General features: G+C 43.9%; 3 protein-coding genes across 6 annotated transcripts; 2 read left to right on the top strand and 1 right to left on the bottom strand.

Moving 5' to 3' along the window:
* Positions 1–189: 189 nt before the first annotated feature.
* On the bottom strand, positions 190–16515 carry lipt1 (lipoyltransferase 1). The gene is made up of 6 exons (XM_028011685.1): positions 16511–16515; positions 16065–16211; positions 11283–11343; positions 2054–2414; positions 1211–1432; positions 190–1124 (listed from the first exon to the last, which is right to left on the bottom strand). The coding sequence occupies exons 1-6, from the start codon at positions 16513–16515 to the stop codon at positions 712–714; spliced, it is 1209 nt and encodes a 402-aa protein (XP_027867486.1). The 3' UTR covers positions 190–711.
* On the top strand, positions 5155–13004 carry LOC114140543 (transcriptional-regulating factor 1-like). 3 transcript variants are annotated; one of them, XM_028010569.1, is made up of 14 exons: positions 5155–5649; positions 7391–7539; positions 7614–8045; positions 8123–8854; positions 8938–8984; positions 9061–9172; positions 9387–9699; positions 9827–9899; positions 9971–10110; positions 10188–10291; positions 10906–10957; positions 11049–11134; positions 11241–11354; positions 12647–13004. In XM_028010569.1, the coding sequence occupies exons 2-14, from the start codon at positions 7420–7422 to the stop codon at positions 12680–12682; spliced, it is 2361 nt and encodes a 786-aa protein (XP_027866370.1). In that variant the 5' UTR covers positions 5155–5649; positions 7391–7419; the 3' UTR covers positions 12683–13004. The 3 variants fall into 3 exon arrangements, with proteins under 3 accessions (XP_027866370.1, XP_027866368.1, XP_027866369.1); XM_028010567.1 differs by having other exon boundaries at positions 5156–5649; positions 7323–7539; XM_028010568.1 differs by having other exon boundaries at positions 5157–5649; positions 7323–7539; positions 9064–9172.
* A 1511-nt stretch (positions 16516–18026) lies between the features above and the next one.
* Positions 18027–22652, top strand: LOC114140570 (solute carrier family 22 member 13). Of its 2 annotated transcripts, none has more exons than XM_028010643.1 (10): positions 18027–18505; positions 19543–19640; positions 19711–19865; positions 20289–20457; positions 20536–20638; positions 20720–20853; positions 21497–21708; positions 21874–21982; positions 22054–22299; positions 22367–22652. In XM_028010643.1, the coding sequence occupies exons 1-10, from the start codon at positions 18263–18265 to the stop codon at positions 22449–22451; spliced, it is 1554 nt and encodes a 517-aa protein (XP_027866444.1). In that variant the 5' UTR covers positions 18027–18262; the 3' UTR covers positions 22452–22652. The 2 variants fall into 2 exon arrangements, with proteins under 2 accessions (XP_027866444.1, XP_027866446.1); XM_028010645.1 differs by having other exon boundaries at positions 18030–18499.
* Positions 22653–22897: the final 245 nt, after the last annotated feature.

Here is a 22897-nt window from a genome sequence, read left to right as displayed (position 1 = left end):
GAGTGAATTAATTTAATATTTTCTTGACCCAACGTTAGTGACACATCTTCATTTTAGCTCCTCCTGGTGGACACATGGCTTGGAGATGAACTGCTGCGCATGCGCCTTTTTGTATTTACGTCTTTCTTTTTCAAAACATTAATTATAACTATATTACATGTTGTTGTACTAAAAATGAGTAAAAATGCCCACATGTAAAAATAGTCTTTATTTTCAAACACATTTAAACTTTGGTTATTAATATTTTTTTTATGTAAACAGCAGCCCATAATAAGTCTCATATAAGGTGAGACTAATGTTAGTGTGATTGAAAAAATACCTAAAGCTCTTCTTGAATTCATTCTTAAGGATACGGAAGAGGATTAGGGCCAAAAAAAGATAGATGGAAAGAATTCTGGGGAACTTTTAGACCAAAGTCAAATTTGGAGAAAAAATAAATAATTTTGAGATTAGAGTCAGAATTATGAAATTAAAGTTAGAATTCTGACTTTTTTTTTGTTAGTTTTGAGACTTTAATCTAGAATTCTGAGAACAAAACCATAATTTTAAGAATAAAGTGTGTACTCTTTTGTTTTCATCAGCCTGAATCTTCTTCTGTACATATTTGTTATGATTGTATCCTGGTTAAAACAGTTTACTATCCACAGTATGTGGAGCTTGTTGTGTCTGACAGCTGTAATGACAGTAGCAGCCTGCAGGGGGCATCAGTCCTCAGCCCATGGCAGCCACTAGGACATCACAGAGGTTGCGCAGGCGGCTGTGCAGCGGCCCGCTCTCGCAGCGCAGCAACGCGCTCAGAGCAGCGGCGGCCCTGTGAGGACAGAAGCGTTCTCCCAGCAGAGCCTGGGCCAGCGAGGCGCTGAGCCGTTCAGGAAGCCAGGTGGCAGGTACCTCCACCCGGCAGCTCTCCACCCGCCCGTTCTTCACCTCCAGCTGGAGCTGAGCGCTGCAGCGAGCCGCCGGCCTCTCGTCCCTCAGCTCGAGCTGCGTCTCCACACTGAATTTTGGTGTCTTCCCAAACGTCCACTGCCAACCGCGTAGCTCCGCCTCCATACTGCCCACGCCCGGAAACAGAGCCTCGTCTGCTGGGTCGACGCACTGGGACGAAGATGTGAGGCCAAACTCTGCGGGTCAGAGAGGGAGAGTACAGAAAGACGTTAGCCAACCGGACCTCACCGTTTTCACCCAGACAGCGAAGAGCACAGAGCACCTGAGCTGTACTGCTGCACCACAGCCTCCAGCAGCTCCTCCCACTGCAGGGAGGGGGCGTGGTCTGTCAGGTTAGTCACAGGTGAGGGGATGCTGGGTGTGGCATTGCTACGGATACCGGGACAGGAGGGGCGGAGCAGAACGGCAATGGCAGAGCGGTCTGCCGAGTGGAGGAGGGTACAGTGATGGTAGGAGGACTTCCTGCTGAGTCTGGATGCGGTGCCTGGAAACAACATTAATGACAACAATAGTGATCAATCAATCAATCAATCAATTAATCAATCAATCAAGTTCAGGTGTATAGCATATTTCAGCAGCAAGGAAATTCAAAGTGCTTTCCATCATCAAAATACAAAAATAAAAACATCAGTCACCACTTTGAGAAACTAATAAACATTACATTTTGTGAAATGTCATCATCAAAATCATCAATACACATCAAATATATTGATCAATACAGTGATGACAGTTAAAAGCAGCTCTAACCAGCTGGGCTTTTAGTCCAGATTTAAAGGACCTCAGTGTTTCAGCTGTTTTCCAGAAGTTTGTTCCAGATATGTGGTGAACAGAAGCTGAATGCTGCTTCTCCATGTCTGGTTCTGGTTCTGCTCTGCATCCAGAACCAAAACCTGGGAGGTCTGGAAGGTTGATACAACAGCAATGTGTATCAACATTTAATGTGTTGTGGTGCTAAACTGACCAGTGATTTTTACTTTAAAGCCGACTTTGAAACCATCTTTATGTGGCTCTGAAGATTCGGGTCAGAGTTCATCCTGATCTGTAGTTTCCAACTGTAATAACTGAAGCTGTGACTCTGGATTGTCAGCAGGGGGCGCCAGCCTACCTGAGATCTTGTAGCGTCCGTTCAGTAAAATGTCCAGCCTGTCCGTGGCCTGGATGTCCAGCTGCGGCCGGACTCTCCGCAGGGCGTCCGTCACCACCTTCAGGTTCCTCCGCCGGTCGTACGCCTTCTTGGAGGCGAAGAAGGTCAGGTTGAGGTTCCCAAGGTCATGGTAGACTGTCCCGCCGCCGCTGCGTCTCCGGGCCACAGGGACCTGAGCGCTCCTCATGGCTGGCAGGTTGCACTCGGCCCACGGGTTCTGATGACGGCCGATGACGACGGTGGGCCGGTTCCTCCACAGCAGCAGGATGCTGCGTTGCTGCAGGTCAACGTGGGCATCGATCCAGTCCTCCAGCGCCAGGTTCTGGAACACATCAGTGGACTGAGACTGGAGGACCAGCCCAGGACTGGACGGGTCCATGAAGAGGCAGCTGGAACTGCTCCAGGCCCGCTGGACTCCAGCGCTCAGGACACAAAACGTCCCTCTGAGGTGGGACAGCATCGTCCTCCTGAGGTCTAAAGCTTCATCACACCTGGGGCCAGGGGTCAAAGGTCACATACAAGACGCAGTTTATTCACATTTACAGTAGGTAGTGTTATTGTCAGAGTTGGGTAGTAACTCAATTACATTTACTTATGCAACTTTTGAAATAAATTACTTTTGGTAGTATTTTTACTATGTTGTTTTTTTTTCTTTTACTTTAGTAATTTTATTAGGAACTATTTCTCTTACTTGAGTAAAGTTTCTGGATTTTCTCCCCTCTAAATGAAAAACAAACATGTTTTGACCAGAAATTCACCCGACACAGACACAGACCTGCAGCTTTGGTTAAAGTTTCATCAGTTTTTATTGAAGATTTAGATCATTTTTCTTTTGCCTCATTTTGTTATGTTTTGTTACTAATATAAAATTATCAACATTTCCACTTAACTTTATATTTTGATCCGTCTGATTATGTAATTTTAAAATATTAAATGATAAAAAATTTGATAAGTTATTTAGTACTTGAGAAATTTTTACCAGTTTTTACTGTCAACGTTTTGGATGGCAACTTTTTACTTTAACTTGAGTAAAAATATTATAAAGTTTTGCTACTATTACTTGAGTGTAATTTTTGGATACTCTGCCTACCTCTGGTTATTGTTAGACTTTTAAAAATTAGTAAACAAAACATAATCTGGAGTCAAGGTTTATTTTCTCAAAAAAATTTCCATAAATGTAAATTATATTTAAATAAAATTAAATTTTACTTTTAGTTAGCATTTTTCCACCAAAAAAACGTTTCCATTTATTATTTTTAATGATTAATATTTATTTAATTTGAGGAACCGAGCGGACGCTTGACTAGCCCCGCCCTCTCTGAACACCAACAGCAGCGTTAGCATTAGCTTTAGCATTGTTCTCTTCCAGTTTTTGCTGAGAAACCAACAAAAAAACAGTTTTATGAAGGTCACGGCTCAAAACCGCACATTAAAATATGGATATAGCTGTAAAAAACCTACTGACCTGACCCAAAGAGACGCTGCTTCTCTACACCAGCGGTGTCCGTTTAGCCCACTAGATACACAACTTCCGTTACACCCTTCAGAATAAAAGCCGAACGCTGATGTGTTTGGAAATCATATAAACATATAAAAATAACTGTCATGGTACAGTTTTCCAATAAAACTTCACATGTTTTCTATTTTGGAACAAATAAAAAAAGCAAGTTTATTATTATAAAGAATGTTAACTTTCATAACCTTTTTAACAACATCTTACACTTACCATCTGTGTTTGAAACACTTACGTGCTTTTCATGTTATTTGACTGATTTACATTTCTTTTTATTTATATAAGCCTTCATTCTTTACTTTTTCTCTAACCAGACTAAATTTGATGGTGTTGGTTAATTATGTTTTAAGTTTAATTTACATATTTGTGCTTTAATACCTGTTTTTCCTCAGTTTTTTAAAAATCTTTTACATACATTTGTCATAAAATGTATGTCTAATTTGGTAATCTGTTTATGATTGGGATTGTTTTGTTTCTATATTTAACATCCCTCTTTTTGCAGCTAAAGTATCACTTTAACTTGCTCTTAATATTCTTGTTATGACGGCTGATATTTTAATCGAACCACATTTTCGGATAATTATCATATTTTTCATATTTAATCCGATTAATTGGGTGCTTGTATAAAGCTATGTGAATTAAACTCGAGTTGTATCTGTGCTCTTATTCTGAAGTAAAAGGTCATGTTTAATACTAGAGTTTCCGTTTAGTCCGTCCCTGTAATGTTTCCGGAGTTGACATTCTTTTTAACTGGCAAAAGTTCCGCTTGGTCGATTTTTCGTTCATCTGAATTTGTTCTATTAGATTTTGTTCTTAAGTTTTAACATCTGTCTGACTTTATTGTTGTCATCTCTTTGTAGTATGGATTGATTGACTGATTGGACTACATTACTATAATTTAGGCTTATCTTATACAGAGGAAATAAGTCAGTTTATTATATTTAAATGCCACCATGACCAACACTAATGCTCCAACATAAATAACTGAAGCACATGCTACATAGTGTCTACAAGAAGTATTCACCTTCTTGGGTCTTTTACCCTTTTATTGCATTTACAAATCAATTATGATCAATAAAAACTGACTTTGACCTGAAAAGGTACAAAAATGACAAAAATATGCAACATAACACAAATAACTGCCCAAATATCCCCCCTCCTTTAAAATGGCTGACCCAGTTTGGCAGAGGTCCAGTCAACTAGTGCCAGTAGTCTCAACAATAGAGGAATGGAGACAAGGCAGAAAATACTCCAGCAGTGGTAGATGTAGCAATCCCAATCAATAACAACAGGTGAAGGTGAAACTCCAGAAATACCAACGGCTGAAAGCAGAAATAGAGAAGTTGTGGAGAGTGGAGGCCTCAGTGGTGCCAGTGGTCAACCTGGAGCGTTAACCCCGGTCTGAGGGCGTGGCTGCAGCTGATTCCAGGAACAACCACGAAGTCTCGGTTCAGAAAAGTTCAGCTGAGATACTTAGAAGAACCTCAGGTGGAACCGAACAAGATGATGGGCGGAATGTCTAAAGAAAATTAGATTAATGTATTAGAACATGGATCTGATGAGTCCTGTTTGTCAGATTAAATGTACTTTTTGAAAAGAACAATCTTTAAATAGGTATTAAACATACTTTCATTAAATGTTATTTTATTGGTCTGATACTTTAACCTAAAATGTTATGCTTTCATTAACTGTTTTATTAACTCATAAAAGCTTAAAAACATCCGTCTGTGTTGATCTACATAATGTGTTTCACTGAGTGATGTGACTGTAATGTGTATATATATACATATATGTAGATATGTAGGTGTACATTAGGTTAAATTAGAACTAAACACGTTCCCTTTGAACTGAGTTTTATTTGAGTCTACTCTATTTTTGAGCTGGTTGATCTAAAGTCGTCATCATGAGGAAGAAGCTCAGAGTCTAATGAGTCGACCAGAGAGAGGAAGAACATGTGACCACTTCCTGACAACACGCAAACACACAAAACCAGACTCACACACACTCAGCCGGAGTTGGTGAGTCGGAGTCGGTGATGTTTCAGGTGAGAAATGTTCATTTAAACTACATTATTATGCTAACATCTCTCTGCATATGTTCTACATATTATCATTTTACTGTTAGATTATTATGTGTCAACCTTTAAATGTGTTCTATGAACTTTTTAATCGAGATGTTTTATGGTTTCTTTGATGATATCTGAATTTCCAAAGGAGAAGTTATTGAAGACGAGTTCACAGTTTAAGCTGTTTAAAATCTATAAAAAGCTTCTTCCTTCAGAAATTCAGACTAAGGTTTTAATCAGTTTCAATCAAGTCCAGTTTTAAAAAATCTAAATGTGCTTGTAAAACTAAGAGGGTTTTAGATAGAATGTAGTTTTCTGTTTTGAAAAGTTGAAATCATTAGTAAGAAGAAAGCTGGGTTTATCATTTCTGGGTGCGAACTCTTAGATGTGTCCTGTTATCACACGTTCACACTTAGTCATACAGATACATGTCACTTCTGTGTAGTCTGTACATCAGCACCAATAAAAGATCTGCTCCGATAGTCGCTGAAAGGTTAGCATTTCGGCCAGAAATACGGCAGCATTAACAAAACTTAGTCCTAATGTTGTCATTTATCCTCTATATTTAAAAATGATTCCTGAAATGTATTTGATTCTCCTGAACTGAGTCCATAAAAATTACCCAGATCTGTCCACATGGAGACAACCATCACCCCAATATGTTGAGCAGAGAGTTTACAGGCAGCGGTTGGTACAGCAGGCCTGGATTGAGGCCACAGATCGTCTGGTAGTTGAAGGTCCACATGGCTGGAGTTCAAGAGTGAAACTGTGTGGTGGTTCTAGGGTTCTGGTGATCAGGGCCGTGTAGAGACAGAGCGAAAGTCAGTAGGCGTACCCAGATGTGGGCCGGGGTTTACTGGAGGCGTCGAGGCTGAGCTGGCAGCCGGGATGTGGTGGAGGATCGGCTGAAGTTCCTCGGACTTCAACCGATCCTCACCACCGAGTGCTTCGGTGGTGACCTTGGAGGGACTCGAGTCTTAGCAGGACCTTACCGTTGTGGAGAAACTTTCCTGACCCAGTTAGGACCCAGTTACTGCAAGGTGCCCCAGACCTGTGGCTGAACAAGAAGCTCAGATCATCACTCCTCCACTTCCGTGCTTACCAGCTCACCAGATGTGTCTAATGACATGAAACGTTGCTCTGCGCTTTGTGGTCAAACATCTTGTCTTTGGTCTCTTCTACTCAAACAACATTGTTCAAGAAACCTTTTTTTTTTTTTTTTTCCATTTTTTTCTCCGAAGAGTTTTTGCGGCGCTAGTGGCTCGTACTTTTTGTACAGTAGGCAGACAGGAAGGAGGGTGAGGAGAGGGGGGAAGACATGCGGCAAAGGTCGTCGGGACCGGGAGTCGAACCCGCGACGTCCGCGTCGAGGACTAAGGCCTCCAAATGTGGGGCGTGCTAACCCCCTGAGCCACCACAGCATGCCCCTTCAAGAAACCTTTTTGATCAGTCAGACTCAGTGTTAGACCCAGTTCACCACTAATGGTATCGGAGGAAAGAAAAGGTCTGAATCATTTTTGAAACTTGAACTGAGCAAAGACCTGCTGCTCTACCTCAGCCTTTCAATGAATGTTTTTCTAATTGACAGGTCAGGAACATTTTGGGTTTGTTGTGATTGAAAGTGTTTTCCTCTGTAATCTGTCTCTTTACAGGTGATGCTGTCCAGATAAAACATCACCTGCTGCACATAAACCATGTTTCTATCCATCCATGTGCTCAGGATCCACAGCAGTGTGTGTGTATGAAGACATGTCTGACTTGTGGACATTCCCGGCAGCGTCTCCTCCTCCCATCGTCAACCAGTCGCACTCCCTCCCTCCTTTCTCCACCTCCTTATTCAGGAACCATGGAAACCTTTCTCCTGCCAAGGTTCCTGCTTAGTTCATCAAACAGATTTAATATTTCTAAAGTTTTGCTTGTTTCTAAACATCTGTTTTTTCCAGGTGTCCTCGCCTCACGTATATCCGCCCCAGAATACGTCCCCTCACATGTGTCAGGTAACCTCGCCGAACCTCAGACTGCAGACCCAGACTTCCTCCTTTCAGTTCCCCCAGTCCCAGATGACCTCCACTCACCTCACACAGCCGCAGGTCGCCTCCCCACACCTTTCACCGCAGATGGAGGTATCCCCGTCCCACCTCTTCTATCAGCCCCAGATGACCTCTGCTCACCTCCATTCAGCCCAGGTCAACTCCTCCTACCACTCCCCTCTCCTCCACAGCCCTCAGGTTAGCTCCCCTCACCTCACTCCCCAACCTCAGCTCTTCCTGTACAACCAGAACCCGGACCCAGAGTTGGACTACACCGACTGGAACAAGTGTGAGGCGTCCTCTGATCTGTCATGTTATCTCAATGGGAGCACTTTCTCCTACCAGGTAAGAATCATAATCCTGATAACCCAGCAGAACCAGCAGAGAGTCTAACAGTTCCCTGATCTGATAATCTGTTCCAGAACCAGTCACCCTCCCAGTACCAGTACAGCACCAGTGAGACACCCCACACCGATGAGGTGGAGCAAACAGCTAAAGCCTATAACACTCCATCGATTCATGCCGGTGGCATGTTTGATCACAGCAACCCAGCAGGTCAGGCCCCGCCCACCTGGGACTCCATGTCCCCCACCCTGTCCCAGGTCCAGTGTCCTCCTCTGGGCTCATCCTCTGCAGCCGATGCCATGGGCAGATGGAGCTCCATTGAGATGAGCTCTTCCCCTGCTGAGGATTTCCCCAACAACCAGTTCTACCATGAGGGTTACCATGGAAACAACACCCAGCAGCCCTTCTGTAGCCCAACAACCCCAGGTCCAAGTCCTCACTACCCTCCAACGCCGGCCGTCTCCAGTCCAGGTCCTCAGATGCGGACAGGTTGTCCCAAACAAACGTCCAACCAGCTGAGCAGAGACCCCGCCACCGCGCTTTCTCCCAGCGACCCCAGCAGCTACTTCCCGTCCTCCGACAGCACCCATCCCCACCAGAGAACCCAGCACCTCCTGCCGGGGCAGAGCGAAGTGGAGGAGGCCGCCGGCAGCCTTGAGACCAGCTTCTCCCCTCTGGACAGAGGTCCAGTCTGCAGTGGTTCTGGTCCAACCTCTGGCCTATCTGCGGGACGGAGCTGTAAGGATGAGTGTAGAGGAGGAAGAAGAGGGTCAAGAAAAGGGGCTGAAAGCCAACCAGACTGGAACTGGGTTCGTCTTGATGCTGTTTAGCTGAAAATGAATCAATCCGACACTTTGAGATGTCTAAGTTGTGTTTTCTCTGCTGGTTCCAGGGGAAGCAGCTGCAGCCTTTAAGAGCCACTGGGGTTCTGGACTCCAGGTAGTCTGGTCGTTATTAGCTGGCGATCATCAGCAACGTCTAAGATGGAGATGGTTTCATGTTGTGTTTCTGGAAGCAGGTGCCGGCTGCTGTGCACGGTGTGTAACCGCGACTTTAAGAGTCTCCCAGCATTAAACGGACACATGCGCTCCCACAGCGGCTTCAGATCGCCGACACGCCTGAAAAAGGTCCGCACTATGCCTCACTGGTTCTGATTGACAAAAGTTGTCAGAAATGCTTATTAAAACATAGTTTAGATGTTCACACTTTTGTTCCAAAAGGTAATTTCTGGAAATGCTTAGGTTTATAAAGAAAGCCTGCCCTCTAGTGGCCAGAATAAAGAGCAGTTTAAAAAGTTTAGGCTGAACATCATTTTGACGTTTCTCTCCTTGCTGTCTTTAGGACACCTCTTCTCCCACTCAAAGCCCAGTGTCCATCGTGATGCCCGTTTCAGTCCCGGTCCAAACCAGAGGAATGTCCGGGCAGAAGAAAGGCGTCATGCCCACCCCAGCCAGCGGGGGCGCTGTGCTCTACCGCAGCATAATGCATCTGAAGGAGCAGGAAGAGTCTGGATCTAAGGGCAGCCGGGTTCAGATGGCTGATCTGGGTCACTACACCCCTCCCCCGATGCTCTGCCCCAACAGGCCTGGGACGGGGCTGTACCGTTCAGTCACCACCAGGAGGCAGCAGAGAGCAGACATCATGCAGCTGCACAGTAAGTCCTGAAAAAAACTGAGAAACGAGACTGAGTGGGCGACATGTTGGGTTACAGCTGCAGCATGTGAGTTTTATAAAAATATGTTCATAAAACTGCAGCTTTAACACGAGTCTCTGATTGACAGTTTTAGGTGACCCTGTTCCTATGGCAACCGCCTGTCCTCCACCAGAGCCCATAGCAACAGGAGGCATCAAGCCGTACGTGTTCGACTTCTGAAGTCCGTTTTTAGGAATAACGTCCCTTACTAACTGTGAGCTGTTAATCTCAGGCGGATCAACTTTGGAAAGAGCTTCCAGGCCGAGATCCCGTCTTTACGGGACAGAAAATATGCCTGGGCCGACTCCCATAATGCACTGCTGCTGTGGACGCCGTATGACGAGATGGAGTGCCCCGTGGATCAGCAGAGAGGTCAGAGAAATAAAAACAGCTACAGAACATTCTTAATTTAGAAATGAATTGAAAACGTTCTTGTTCTGTTGTTGCAGTGGAGGCTCTGCTGATGATGGCCCGGTCCAGTGTGGTACCAGGAGCCCGGGCCCGACCAGAACACGCCCTGCAGCTGCTGGCACAGTGCAAAGGAGACTTCCTGGTAAAACATGATCATAAAGCAGTTTTCAGAAGGAATTTATTAATATGAGGAGAATCATCAACTGGAATGGTTTTATTATCTGAAGAGGCCTTATGGGTCCCATAGAGTTAGAAAACCTTCATCAATAATCCAAAGAGACTGAAACCATAAGAAACAGGAGGGAAAAAACAAATACACCAAACCAGACACACAAACAGATGGAAATATTAACGTAAAAAGAGCCAAAATACATCCCAGGCTCTCAAAACAGAAATAAATTTAGTGAAAATGTGAAAAAAAAAAACAATGCAGACGTAGAAATATCCACACAGAAAAAACAAACAAACCCAAAACTGAACAAAAATCAGAACAAAATAATAAAATGCAACAGTACTGAATCTCACCTCAAGGACACAAAAAAAGAGTAAAAACCAGTAAAAATCCTCCAAAGAGACAAAAACTTAATCAAAAACAGTACAAATATGTTTTTAACTTCTAGAATAATTATCTATAGTAAGAAAAAAATAGAGATGGGAATGTTTTCCAGTTTAAGTGACTGCTGGTGGTTTGTTGGTGTGTTTTTATTTTGTTAGTTTCTTCTGTTTGATCTAATCGTAATCTGTTCTCTCTGTCAGCTGACGGTGGAGAAGATGTTATCAGAACCAAAGACCTTCCCCAACCAGACTGGTCAGTTGGTTGATCAGAACCAAGCAGTAATGTCTGACTGAACCCAGAAATACAGCAGGTAGATGTTGCATTAACATCTTGTGTGCTGCAGGTGTTCAGTGGAGCGCCGCTGAGAAGAAGCTGCTGGTTAAATCCCTGCAGATCCACCATAAAGACTTCAGCAGCGTCCAGAAAGTGGTGAGTTTGGGTCTCGGTCCGGTTCTGATCCAATATGAACCAATTAACATGTGTATGCAGATATGTCTGATTATATGACATATGTGACCCGTTTTGTGTGCTTAAGGTTCGGTCCAAGTCCCTGTCAGAGTGTGTGGAGTATTATTACCTCTGGAAGAAGAAGCTGAGTCTGGGAGTGAAGACCCCGAATGGGCTGACCGTCAGTCTGCCTGAAGGAAATGTAAGAAACAGGAAGTTTGTCCTGATTGACAGTAGAAACATTTACAACAGGAAGAACAAGTACAATGGCTGCTGAGAGGAAGCTACCTACGATGTGGCTAAGCTAACCGAGAACCAAGGTTGGGTCTTCCACTTGATGCTGTAGTTTACATCTATAAAACAGTAGAAAGACGTTTGAAGTACCAACCACTCGGTCTTTCCTTCAACATTGTCTAGTCTCGACTCGTCAGGACTTCCATAGTTTTAGCTTTGAACTGCAACAATTGTCCTACTTGGTTTTAAAGTTTGACTCAAAACCTTCCCAGCTTTTGACTTGCAGCTGGTTTGTGTTGGTCTCAGAGAGAAGGCAGGAACTCCAGGTTTGACTTGTTCTTGCATGAACAACCATTGGACCTTGATGTCTTTAAACTGGATTCCTTGTCTTAGTTCTCATTAGTTTGAGTTTGGAACCTGACTCTTGTGACCTGACAGTGAACTTTGACTAGGCCCTGGGTCTTTGGGATCCTGCCCAGCAAACTGACCTTAACTTTTTGACTCTGGCCAGTTGACCTGACTTTGAACTTGGTGGCTTCTTGTGGCATCTGACTTTGGTAATTAAGACTTTTATGGGAGAAATTACCCCATGTTACACCTCAGAAATGTTCTGAATGTCTTATGTATTTCTCATTTTCTGTTTCTAGAAGATTAAAGAGTCTTTTTTGAGCCATCCACTCAAACATTTGGAGAGAATCTAGTCTTACTGTTGTGTCAGAAACATTTTAGATGGAGTTTGAGTTCCCATTAAGTTGATTGGTGCAGCGTTTCAGGTCAGTGAACATAAATGAAACTAGAGGGCTGAGCAAATGAAAACCACTGAAACCAAATTCCTGTTATCACTCCACATAGACTCGTAACTGAAAACACACAACGTCGAACACACACAGGATGCCCACTTCCTGTCAGCGCTGACAGGCTTTTGAACAAACTGTTACATGACATTTCAAGTAGCCAGCAACTTTCTGAATGCGTGGTCACACCTCAGTTGACTTTATTTCCATTACGCTCATTTAGGTTTCTCCAGCAGCTGCGTTCTGCCGTCACACTCATGTTTCCAGAAAACTTCAAGAATGTGACTTGGCGTTTAGTCTGTCATTAGCAGTTTTTGTAAATGAAGTTGAAAAAGAGACAAGTTAGTTACAGAAGGAGACTGAGTGGTTGGAGAGCTTTTTACCGGTTTAACAAAAGAATAAATCAAGATTATGTTAATATCTGCAACCACTTCTTTTTCTCTTATTTTTGTTTATCTTTCTTCAGGGTCAAAAAACGTCAAAATCCCAGAAAGCCTCATGAAGCCAGAGAGCATCAGCCTCTCGGGGAACACACTACTTAACAACACAAACCCACACATGTAGATTAAAAAAACAGAAAACATGGAAGCCATTTTCTTCCGGGTTTGTTGGTTAATTGTAGTTTGTTTAGGGTAATGTGACAATGTTTGAAATGATGACGTCTGTATTTATCCATGAAACTGTTTAAATGTGCAAAGCTGCTTCACCCTGAAGCCTTAGTCTCCTGTCAATGTATGTAGGAGCGGATCTATGTGATCTATTTCTACACAGCACTGGACTTTCCTGTTGTGACAATTTAATAAAGCAGCCAAATGTGAACAAGCTTCTGACTTAAACTTATTATTTTCTTCCATAATCTTCTGAACTTTCCTTGGTTTCTTCCTCAAGGCCCTGAGGATAAAAATAGCTGTTCTTGTTCCTGCCTGAGTGAAAAATGAGAGAAAAGCATTTCACTGTCTGACTGGTACAGTCATACAGTACAAACAGAAATCTAAACTCAAACCAGGAAGGTTCTGAGTTGATGCTAAAGTTTTAGTTCCTGGTCAAAGTTCAAGTCAAAAAGGAGTCAAAGGTCAAAAAAATCCAGGACAAAAAAAACAAGATTAAGATAAAGATGTAATTCATGGTTATCCCATCCTATCAGAAGATCCAGGTGATTAATTAATCACATTTTAATGAGAAACCAAACAAATGAAATAAGCAGCATTTTCAATTCAAAATCCCTTTTTACTGGTAAGTTATTGGATACTTTGTAGTTTTGAATCCGTCGTTCATCAGAGCAAAGTTCATGATCATTCATGGACGTCCACATTAGCATTAGCAACATGTTTAGCATTGAAATGCTATTTTAGGCTTGAATAGTTTTGCTGATAAGCTAACTTCCTTTAGCACAACAATAATCCAATCAGATCAACTTAGAAGCAGAAATTAACCCCCAGTGGACAGAGAAAGACAACTTTGTTGTCCATCATAGTTGTTAGTGGATGTAGCTTGTGCGTCAGATTTATGGGTGTACCAGAAACGCATGAAGAGAAAGGTTCCAGCTTGGGATTTTTGTATGTAGCAAAGAAAAATACGATTTATTGCTTTAAGATCAATGTAATTAATTAAATGAAATGAACTCTTTAAAGTCCCGTCTGTAATTAATTAATAACATTTGAATAAATTGGAGGCAACACTGTGAATTTACTCAAACATTCCTCTTCTTTGAGTGACATCATGAAAAAAATCAAAAGAATCAGCCAAGATGTTCATCAATCATATACAAGAACAAACATCATGGAAACCAAAGCTGTGAAGACGCTGGCTGAAAACGAGAAACAACTTCTGTACCGACCGGGGCTGAACGGAAGAAGCCATGACAGCATGAACAGTAATCTGTGCTGTAAGGTGTTTATGGATGGTGCAGTTTATGAATGATGATACATAAATGTATCTGGGGAAGATCCAGAACCAAGTGAAGACCAAGAAGATCCAGTTGAGGTTGAAATCACTGGATCCTGTTTCACATCAGAACTGAAACTAACAAGTGCGAGAAAAACTGTTCTCTTCAACGACAGTCATCTATTTTTAGGAGGCTTTCAGTTTACTTTCCAGAAAAGAAAACATTCACAGTTTAGAGGAATGGCTTCATGTCTTTGTTGGTTTTCAGGGTTTTAGTAATTTTTCTTCAAAGCAAACAACCTGCTGAACATCTGAGTTCCTCTGATTTCCCCAAACTTTCCACATTCCTCTGTAATCTGATGTTCTCCCGTGTTTCCTGAGTCTGCGGGGAGCTTCAGGCTACTCATAAAGTTTGACTCCTCCTCGTTTCAAAGGTCCTTCAGCCGTAAAACAGGAGCAGGAGGTTAAAGGAGAGGAGCGAGGGATGGGAGCGGAGGAGCAGGAGGAGGCCGCAGCTCCTCTGGAGGGGAAGAAGCAACAGAAAACCTCCAAAGACGTTTATTTCTGCGTCCTTCCAGATAAATATGAACCGCTGATAGAGGAGGGAGAGGAGGAAGGTGAGGAAGAGGATGAGAGGTGGAGGAGGAAGGAGGAGAAGAAGAGAAAGAGGAAGAAGAGGTGTAAGAAGTGTCGGAAGGTAAGATGACCTTTGACCTGGTTGGACATTCTTCTGTCACTTTTCTGTTCAATAAGGATTCTCAGCATTAATATAAAAATATATCAATGAAAATAAAAAATGTTTTTTTGTGAAGTATAGTCAAAGTTTTACCTGGAAATACTAAAACATGTTAATGAAGAACATAGATGTGTCATATATGAATATGAAACATTTATTAACAGTAAACTTCAGATTTTTCTGCTTGTTGACATTCCAGCAGTCTTTTAGCTGCAGCTGTTAAACATTGACTCTGCTTTGTAGTCCTGACCTTTGACCCCACCTCCCTGAGCAGATAACCAGAGAGTCTCAATCACTGAGAGAGAGATAACATTGTAAGGAAACGTCCGGGTCCAGACCCAGAGGACGGCGTCCAGATGGACATTTTGTCCCGTTCTGTTGATCCAGTGGACAGTTTATCACCATAAAACCTTATTTTTAGACGCAGTACCGGAAGAGGCCCCTAGGTGTCACTATAATCCTCCATATTTGTTTATCTGTGAGCTGGTGGAGGCCAGTGGAGTCACCTGTCATGTTTGTGGACTGTGGGAAGAACCAACTGGACCACGGTGACGACCTGCAGGCGCTGAAAGCTGAACTGGAGACCAGAACCGTTTTCCCACCAGTCCTACTGGTCTCACTGGTTCTGGTTGGTGTGAGAGTGGTCTTCACTTCCTCTCTCCTTGCCCTCCTTCCTCTTTCCAGAGGAAACATAAAAATACTATCGCTATAAAATATGATCGCTTCTGGATCTGAAATCTCCAGACAGATTCTGTTGTTGGTTTGATCTTTGGTTTAAAAGTTCAAACTGGAGACCAGAGAAGGCTTCAGCTGGGGCTGGACGACACGACTGAAAACTGTACCATGACATGAGCGTTTCATATCAGTGTATTGATAATTACTGATTAGTTTCTTTGCGGCGTTGCATTTCCTGTTTTATTAAAAGTTTTCAGTTTTAAGCAGTTTTGAGGAACAATGGCAAAACATTAAACTGCTGCTGTGCAAGTTACTCAGCAGGTTGTTGCTAGGTAACCACCAATTACTCAGCAGGTTGTTGCTAGGTAACCACTAGCTTTAGGTAGTCGTGAGAGTTTGAGCAGCTACGGTCTTCCCTCTGCCTACATCTCCCAGAATGCTGTGCGGTTCTGGATGAGAGTTCAGTGACTATTCCATTACTGAATATTCTATCAGTTGTAATATCTGATGATATTGATCATGTATCTATTGTGATATATACTGATTTATTGTCCAATCGTAGTTTCAGCATGAAGAAAGATCCACTAACCTTCTTCTTCTTCTTCTGTGGTGCAGAACATCCGTAAAGCCCTGCGGTACAGCTGGCGCATCCTGCTGGCCGGCGTGCAGAGCATGGCGTCCGCCTACTCCACGCCGCTCTCCGCCATGCCCACCGTGGTGATGGAGATGAGGCGACCTGGAGACAGCATGGCATGATGGGACATCTGGAGTTTACTGTGGACTTTTCTGTGTTTTATGGTTATATATGAACTGATGCTGAGGAAATGTTTACTGATGTGTTGAATAAAGTCATGATGTTGAACCTGCTCCCTCTCTGATGACTCTGAGCTGCTTTATCCTTTGTTAACCCAACAGACAGATAATCTTCTCTTTCCTTCCCTTTACATCACTTCCTCGTTTCACGACCCAGTTTTAGACTTCCTCCAAACCTTCTTTCATTTCATTTCCTCGCTCTGTGGTCTTCTCTCTTTCAACCTCATCCTTTTTCTCTTTATCTTTTTAAATCTCACTTCTTGGTCTTTGGTTTATTTATCCTCAAAAAGGAACTTTAACTCTCTTTTCTTCAGTCGTATTTTAAGCTCTTCATTCCTTTACTTTCTTCCTCCAACTCTAACTCGATCTGTATTTCCTAACATCCTCATTTCCAGGCAATGGTCAAGTCTTCCTCTTGTCTTGTATGATGAATTTTTAGCATCTTCTGCCTTTGTAAACCCAACCTTAGCAATCACTGGCAAATAAACATGAGCACTCAATGTCTGGATGAACTTGGATTTACTCAGGATGCGGATCAGTTTGGGGATGTTCATGATCTAACAGGTTGTGTTTGGACATTGATCTTCATCATAGCACATCCTATCAGGGGCAACTGGGAAATAATGAGGAGACCTATAGAGACAAAAAGAAATTAGAAAAATAAAGACATCAGTTTGTTGAGTTATGATATAAATGTATAAAGAAAAAATGCTGTTATGCTGCATGAATTTGATAAATAAAAGTTGTTCTCATGGGAGCTGGAAATGAAGTGCTAGATTAACATTTATTCAGTATTGGACTAAATTTAATGGCTCCATTTCAGCTCTATATTGGTCCCACAGCATGATGCTGCCACCACCATGTTGCATTGTGTGATATGAATGTGTTCACACTGAATCATATTGTTCGTATCAGATAAATAAAATGGAGACCAGATACAGGAACCAAATGTGTTATATTGCCTGTTTGGTCACTAGATGGCGCTGTAGGCTCATGTAACTGAGCATAGAGGTTGGTCTAAATACTGCTGCTGTGTATTTGGGACTCATTAGGTTTTGTGCACTAATTATCTTGTTGGAGAAGAATAAACTGGTTAATCTGCAATCCAAGAAAACCAGTGAGACTCACTGTTACAATAAGTACATTAGCCGCCTAGCATGTGATAACAAAGCAGCTATACTCATCACTTTAATCCCACAACACTACTTTGTCTGCAAACTGTGGTTCTTGAATTTCTTTTATTGGTGTAATGTGATATTCTAATTTTAAATGCCGTGTTTTCATTAGCTGTAAGTGGAAAATCATCATAATTAGTAGAAATAAAGGTTTTCAAACATGCATCTGGGTGTAATTAATCTATCTAATGTGCTTCACTTTCTGATAAAGTTCCTAATAATAAATAATATTCTAATTTATTGAATAGATCTGTAATGGAGTTAACAGTTGAGTGTTAGTGCCCTCAAATTTAATAGGGCAATTTTGACAGATAACATTACATTCAAAGGGAGTCTATATATTTAATTAGTCACCTGTATTGGCTATAAGTTTGCATTTTAGTGAATAATTGAATAAATTGTCTATTTTATAATATATATATATATATATATATATATATATATATATTAAAACTCTTATTTTTTGGTATATTTAACTAATGATTTAATGATGTGTTTATTTAATTTTGTCCTTGTTGGCCCTCCATACTTCTGATCTCCTGATCTTCCATGCAGGGCGCAGCTTCGACCACCAGGTGGCGGTGTTGCACACAGCGCTCCGCTGCTGCACCATAAGCGGGAAAGAAGGCTGGCCGTGAATCCGACCCGCCTGCTGGGCTCAGTAACTGTCCCCGCAGTGACAGCAGCAGCTGCTCACAGAACCGCTCAGCAGCAACATGAGCAGCTCCTGAAACTTCTCCCAACTCCGACCAGAACCAGACCCGGACCTGACCCGGACCGGTCCAGCGGGACAGCCGCCATGTCCCCGCTCCAGCTGTCCGTCTACTGGCGGCTCGCCCTCCTCTTCTTTTTCACGCCTTTCCTCTTCTTTCTAGACATTTTTACAGCCGCTATCGCTGACAGAACTTGTCGCCATAACAACGGTACGGAAGCGTCGTCGTGGCTCGGAACGGTCCCACCCAGCGCAGACAACAACCAATCACAGTACGGGGAAGTTTCGGAGCTGAGCGCTGATTGGAGGACGGATAAATCGGAGGTACATGGGAGTTAGCAACTTGTTTTTCTGATAACATTTACACTTTAAACACGTGTTTATGTCCACGCAGTTATTCTGTTACTGTTTTATTTTATTAAAGAAAACTCTTAAATACTTCCCTTTTATTACTTACTTGCACGAACAACGTAGCTATCTTTTTTTTTGACATGATGGAGTTTCGTCGGCTCCTTCAGTGGGGGGATTAATTTATCACACATGTGGATTGCATAACTGATGGTGTACACTCTGTTAATGTGCAACATGCGGCTGTAGATCAGCTGGTTAGAGTCAGACCTGAACATTTTGGATCCTGCTGTTCCTGACAGTTGGCAGGAGGCTGCGGACCCACACGTGGGCCGTCCCGGGTCATCTGCGGGTCATGTGTGGAGCAATGCTGTGCTTCTAGGAACTCTAAGCAGCTCTATTACAGCTCAGTTTAGAGCCTCTGTAACTTTACACACTACCTTTTATTGTTAAATCATTATTGTCATCCAAATATACAGCTGTGATATATAATATAAAACAGATTTAGCATCTGTTTCATACCAGTGAGATGCTATTTAAAAGAAAATGACTGATTACTAGAAGCAAACTATTATTTCCTGCTGGTTTGATCTGCTCAGCACCATTGCTGATGTCATTTCCTGTTAAATATTTCACTCCAGCACCACCAGGGTTTCAGCTGATGCTTTCAGAACCCTTTCCACAGTTTGTTGACCCTTATGGGGCTCCGTACTGTCAAAAAGTGGAAACCCTTCTGGTGGCAACCATGGCTGGTGTCCATCTACCTTCCAATGTGTATTAAGGATGTCTTTTCGTCGCTGTTTTAGAATCGTAGTTTGTTTGTAGTTTTATCGATGGCAGCAGAGGAAGTGAACGAAGTTGTTCAGTCGGTGTCGGTAAACTTCAAAATACTGAGCAGTTAAAGTCAGAACTAGAGGAATGTTTAAAACGTTTTCATGGACAAACATCAGCTTTTTTCCTTTGACTTCATCAGTCACTATCAGTAACGTATCTGTGTCTTCTGAATGTCCACGTGTCAGTCAGTGTGCGGTTGGACAGACTGGCTGTCTTATGGTCAGACGGTCTACATGGTGGGACTGCTGCTCGGATCCCTGGTGGGCGGAGCTATTTCAGACAGGTACACACTCACACACATGCACACCTGTAGGAGGTGGAGCTTTGCTGACCCAGTCGGGTTTCCTCTGCAGGTACGGGAAGCGCCCGGTGCTGCTAGCGTGCGCCTGCGTCCAGGCCTTCTGCGGCCTGGTGCCCGCCGTGTTTCCTCAGCCGCTCCTCTTCCTCGCCATCCGCTGCCTGACAGCCGTTTGCTGCTGCTGCATCAACATCTGCGCCTTCAGCCTCGGTAACGACCATCACTCTGCAGCATCCTCTTCTCAGACGGTTCAGTGGTTATTCAGTGAAGAAGTTCTGGTTCATTTACAGAATGAAAAGAAAAGACAGACATACTTAGATCCGTCGCTCCAATCGAAGGATATTTAGTAGATGGGAATTAGCACAGACTCCAAATCATGCGACCAACCTCCTTCCACACCATGCAGGACAGAAACTCTTTATGCGTTCTCTACCTTTGGATGTGACTAACAGCTGCTGTCTTCAGATGTTGAAGCTCTGCTGGGTTTATGTGATCAGAACAGTTTTTGCTGCAGCAGTCAGTAACGCATGGATCTGAGTGGACTCACTAATAGCTGACTGAGCCCTGCTGCCCGGGCCGACTCCTCAGGATCCACATGTTGCTTCATGTCCCTGCTGTGTGTTTGTCTGGCAGCGGTGGAGTGGACCCTGCCGGCCGCTCGGCTCTGGCCGCCAGCCTTCCTGCCGTTCTGCTTCAGCCTGGGGACGATGGGCGGAGCCCCGCTGGCCTGGCTGAGCCCCAGCTGGACGTACCTGCACCTGCTGCTGGCCCTGCCGCAGATCGTCTGCCTGCCGCTCTACCTGTACGCCCGCGTGCGCCGCGCATCCGTCCGGCCCGCTCAGCAGGAACTCTCTCATGGTTTCTTTTCCCTCATCTGCAGAGCCATCCCAGAATCTCCTCGCTGGCTGTTGTTACAGAGGAGAAAGGATGTTCTGGAGGGTTACCGTAGCAACAGCCCTGCAGATCAAAAGTGTTTGGACCTGGTAAAACTATCTGGTGGTAAAACATGAGCCTCCTGACATGTTTCTGCGTCTGTAAGGCTGAGTCCCTGTGTTCCCGTCCAGCTGCTGGACTCGGCCTGGTCCGACCTGCACAAAGCCTCTGAAGCTCAGACGGCCAGAGGCCACGCCCCCAGTGACATCACACAGCTGAGGCACCCGACTATCCTCCTGCGGCTGTTCATCATGAGCTACCTGAGGTACTGCACACACCAACTTCCAACAGGTACACAGGAAGTTTGGTTTAATAACATTTCATAAGGTAATGAGTGATTAGGATTATATCATCTGTGAACTTTGACTCCTCGTCTAAACATCTCAGAACCACATCAAACAACAACTCCTTCCCAGATCCGCTCCCATTGGCTGCCTTCATGCCACAATTCAGTTACATAACTGAGCTGTTATCATTAACTGGTACTTGGAGGTGGAGAGGAACCGGAGCCACAGAACTGAGACAAACTGAGACACGACAAAGTCCAAACCCGCTGAAAGAAGTCGATAGGCCAAGTCACATGTCCAAACTGCAGCTGGGTTCCTTCATTCTGCAGATTACTGGGGTTTAGTTGGAAAAACAGACACACTTGTTATTCTGAAATATGATCGATATGAACACTGACGTACGCCGTCATAAAAAGTGATCACTGCACCGTTGTGTCTGGCGAACCTCCACTTGGAGTCGCCTGTGTTGTTGCATCCTGTGTTCAAAATCTGATGCTCTGTGCTGCTGTTCGTTGCTCCCTCTAAGTCTTGGCCCAGTTCAGGCTCCTTTACCATTTCAGCCAGGCCGTCTGGATCGATGGGTTTAGTGTGAGAAGCATTAACTCCAGTTTATTTTCTCAGCGCTGCCACGGCCCTGACCTACTATGGGATTTGCCTGAACATCGGCTCGTTTGGCGTTGGCGTTTACGCCGCCCAGTTCTTCTCCGGCCTTTCAGAGGCTCCCTGTCTGCTGGTCCCGTTGATCCGGATCGGGCGCCGGCTGATCTCCATGTTGGCCCTGTTCTTGAGCGGAACCGCCTGTTTGGTATCATTACTGCTGTCCAGATACGACGGTGAGAGGGTCGACCTTTCTGACCTGAAGCCATGCAAACATTTTAGTCAGTGTTTGGACTTGTATCTATTAGCATCTGTATTTACTTTGAGGTTACAGAACTAGAACCGGTTTGGCTTCTGGACGGGTTACTGGTCCAGTATCACAGATGTTTCCTGTCATGCAGGAACGCCGGCGCTGGTCATGAGTCTGGCTCTGCTGGGGAAACTCTGCATCCTGGCTGCCACCTTCATCTCTGTCCTGTACTGCATCGAGTTGTTTCCCACGGGGGTCAGGTACTGAGACAGAACCGTCACTGGGTCAGTGTTAGCTTCAAACAGGCTAACAGGTGGCTGCTCTCATCCAGACAGCTCTGCATCTCCCTGGTCAACCTTTCGTACCGGCTCGGCTGCCTGGTCACCACCTTCGTCCCGCCCAGCCCCTCCGGAGCGATCTCATTGGCCGCCATGATCGTGTACAGCAGCGGACCAATCGTGGGCTGCGGCCTGTGCCTGCTGCTGCCAGAGACCAGCGGGGCGCCGCTTCCCGACTCCTTGGAGGACTGCAACAGGCAGCCCAAGAACCAGCCTGCCAGCGCCCTCTGGAGGCCATGGTGAGAACAGCTCCAGTTTTAAAGAAACAGTGGCGGGTTTGGACTCAGCTTGTTATTTGTTGAACAGGAAGCCGGTGAGCAGCCGGCCCAGGACGGAGCTGGTCCTGCCAGAGAAAGTCGACATCCAGACACCGAACACGCCGTTTCTTTAGCCGCAGCGATAAACCTTCATACGACCAAAGAGACGAAACACAGCAGAACTCCAAAGGTCCATTTGGGTTCTGCTTTGGACTGGACTGCGGTTCCGACGGTTCGGTTCTTAGAGTGAAAGGAAGAACTGTTAGTTTTTATTTGTTTGTTTTTTATGCATTTTGTTGTTTTTAAACACTGAAAATAAATTGATATGAAAAAAGTTTCCTGGAAATCAACTTTAAAAAGGTGAAACGAACAAAAGCAGTCAGACAGCGCCCCCAACTGGCCAAAACATAAAGCTAGGTTGAACTGTCTGAGCTCTGATTCTTTAATATAATATCATTACTGATGTTTCCCTGCTGGTTGAACGTGGTTTTGCAGTTAATGTGAAAGTATATTACTAGATTATTTCATTCTGCATCAAGATAAGCAGCAATAGTAAATTGTTTTTGCTAGTTTCTGTTTG

Source organism: Xiphophorus couchianus, chromosome 24 (assembly GCF_001444195.1).
Source record: "Xiphophorus couchianus chromosome 24, X_couchianus-1.0, whole genome shotgun sequence".
Taxonomy (NCBI): domain Eukaryota; kingdom Metazoa; phylum Chordata; class Actinopteri; order Cyprinodontiformes; family Poeciliidae; genus Xiphophorus; species Xiphophorus couchianus.
This window is presented reverse-complemented; position numbering and strand designations above follow the sequence as displayed.

What these genes read in the sequence shown, in the direction of transcription:
- lipt1 (XM_028011685.1), bottom strand. An exon ending in CACAGAAGAAGAAGAAGAAG is followed by an intron (nt 11,344 to 16,064) that starts GTTAGTGGATCT and finishes CATTTCCTTCAG; the next exon opens with GCAGACTGACGGTCAGCCCA. An exon ending in GGTGCAGCAGTACAGCTCAG is followed by an intron (nt 1,125 to 1,210) that starts GTGCTCTGTGCT and finishes TCTGACCCGCAG; the next exon opens with AGTTTGGCCTCACATCTTCG.
- LOC114140570 (XM_028010643.1), top strand. Translation starts at nt 18,263, where the DNA reads ATGTCCCCGCTCCAGCTGTCCGTCTACTGGCGGCTCGCCCTCCTCTTC. An exon ending in GGCGGAGCTATTTCAGACAG is followed by an intron (nt 19,641 to 19,710) that starts GTACACACTCAC and finishes TTTCCTCTGCAG; the next exon opens with GTACGGGAAGCGCCCGGTGC. An exon ending in ATCAAAAGTGTTTGGACCTG is followed by an intron (nt 20,639 to 20,719) that starts GTAAAACTATCT and finishes GTTCCCGTCCAG; the next exon opens with CTGCTGGACTCGGCCTGGTC.
- LOC114140543 (XM_028010567.1), top strand. Translation starts at nt 7,381, where the DNA reads ATGTGCTCAGGATCCACAGCAGTGTGTGTGTATGAAGACATGTCTGAC. An exon ending in CCCCGTGGATCAGCAGAGAG is followed by an intron (nt 10,111 to 10,187) that starts GTCAGAGAAATA and finishes CTGTTGTTGCAG; the next exon opens with TGGAGGCTCTGCTGATGATG. An exon ending in AGTGCAAAGGAGACTTCCTG is followed by an intron (nt 10,292 to 10,905) that starts GTAAAACATGAT and finishes TCTCTCTGTCAG; the next exon opens with CTGACGGTGGAGAAGATGTT.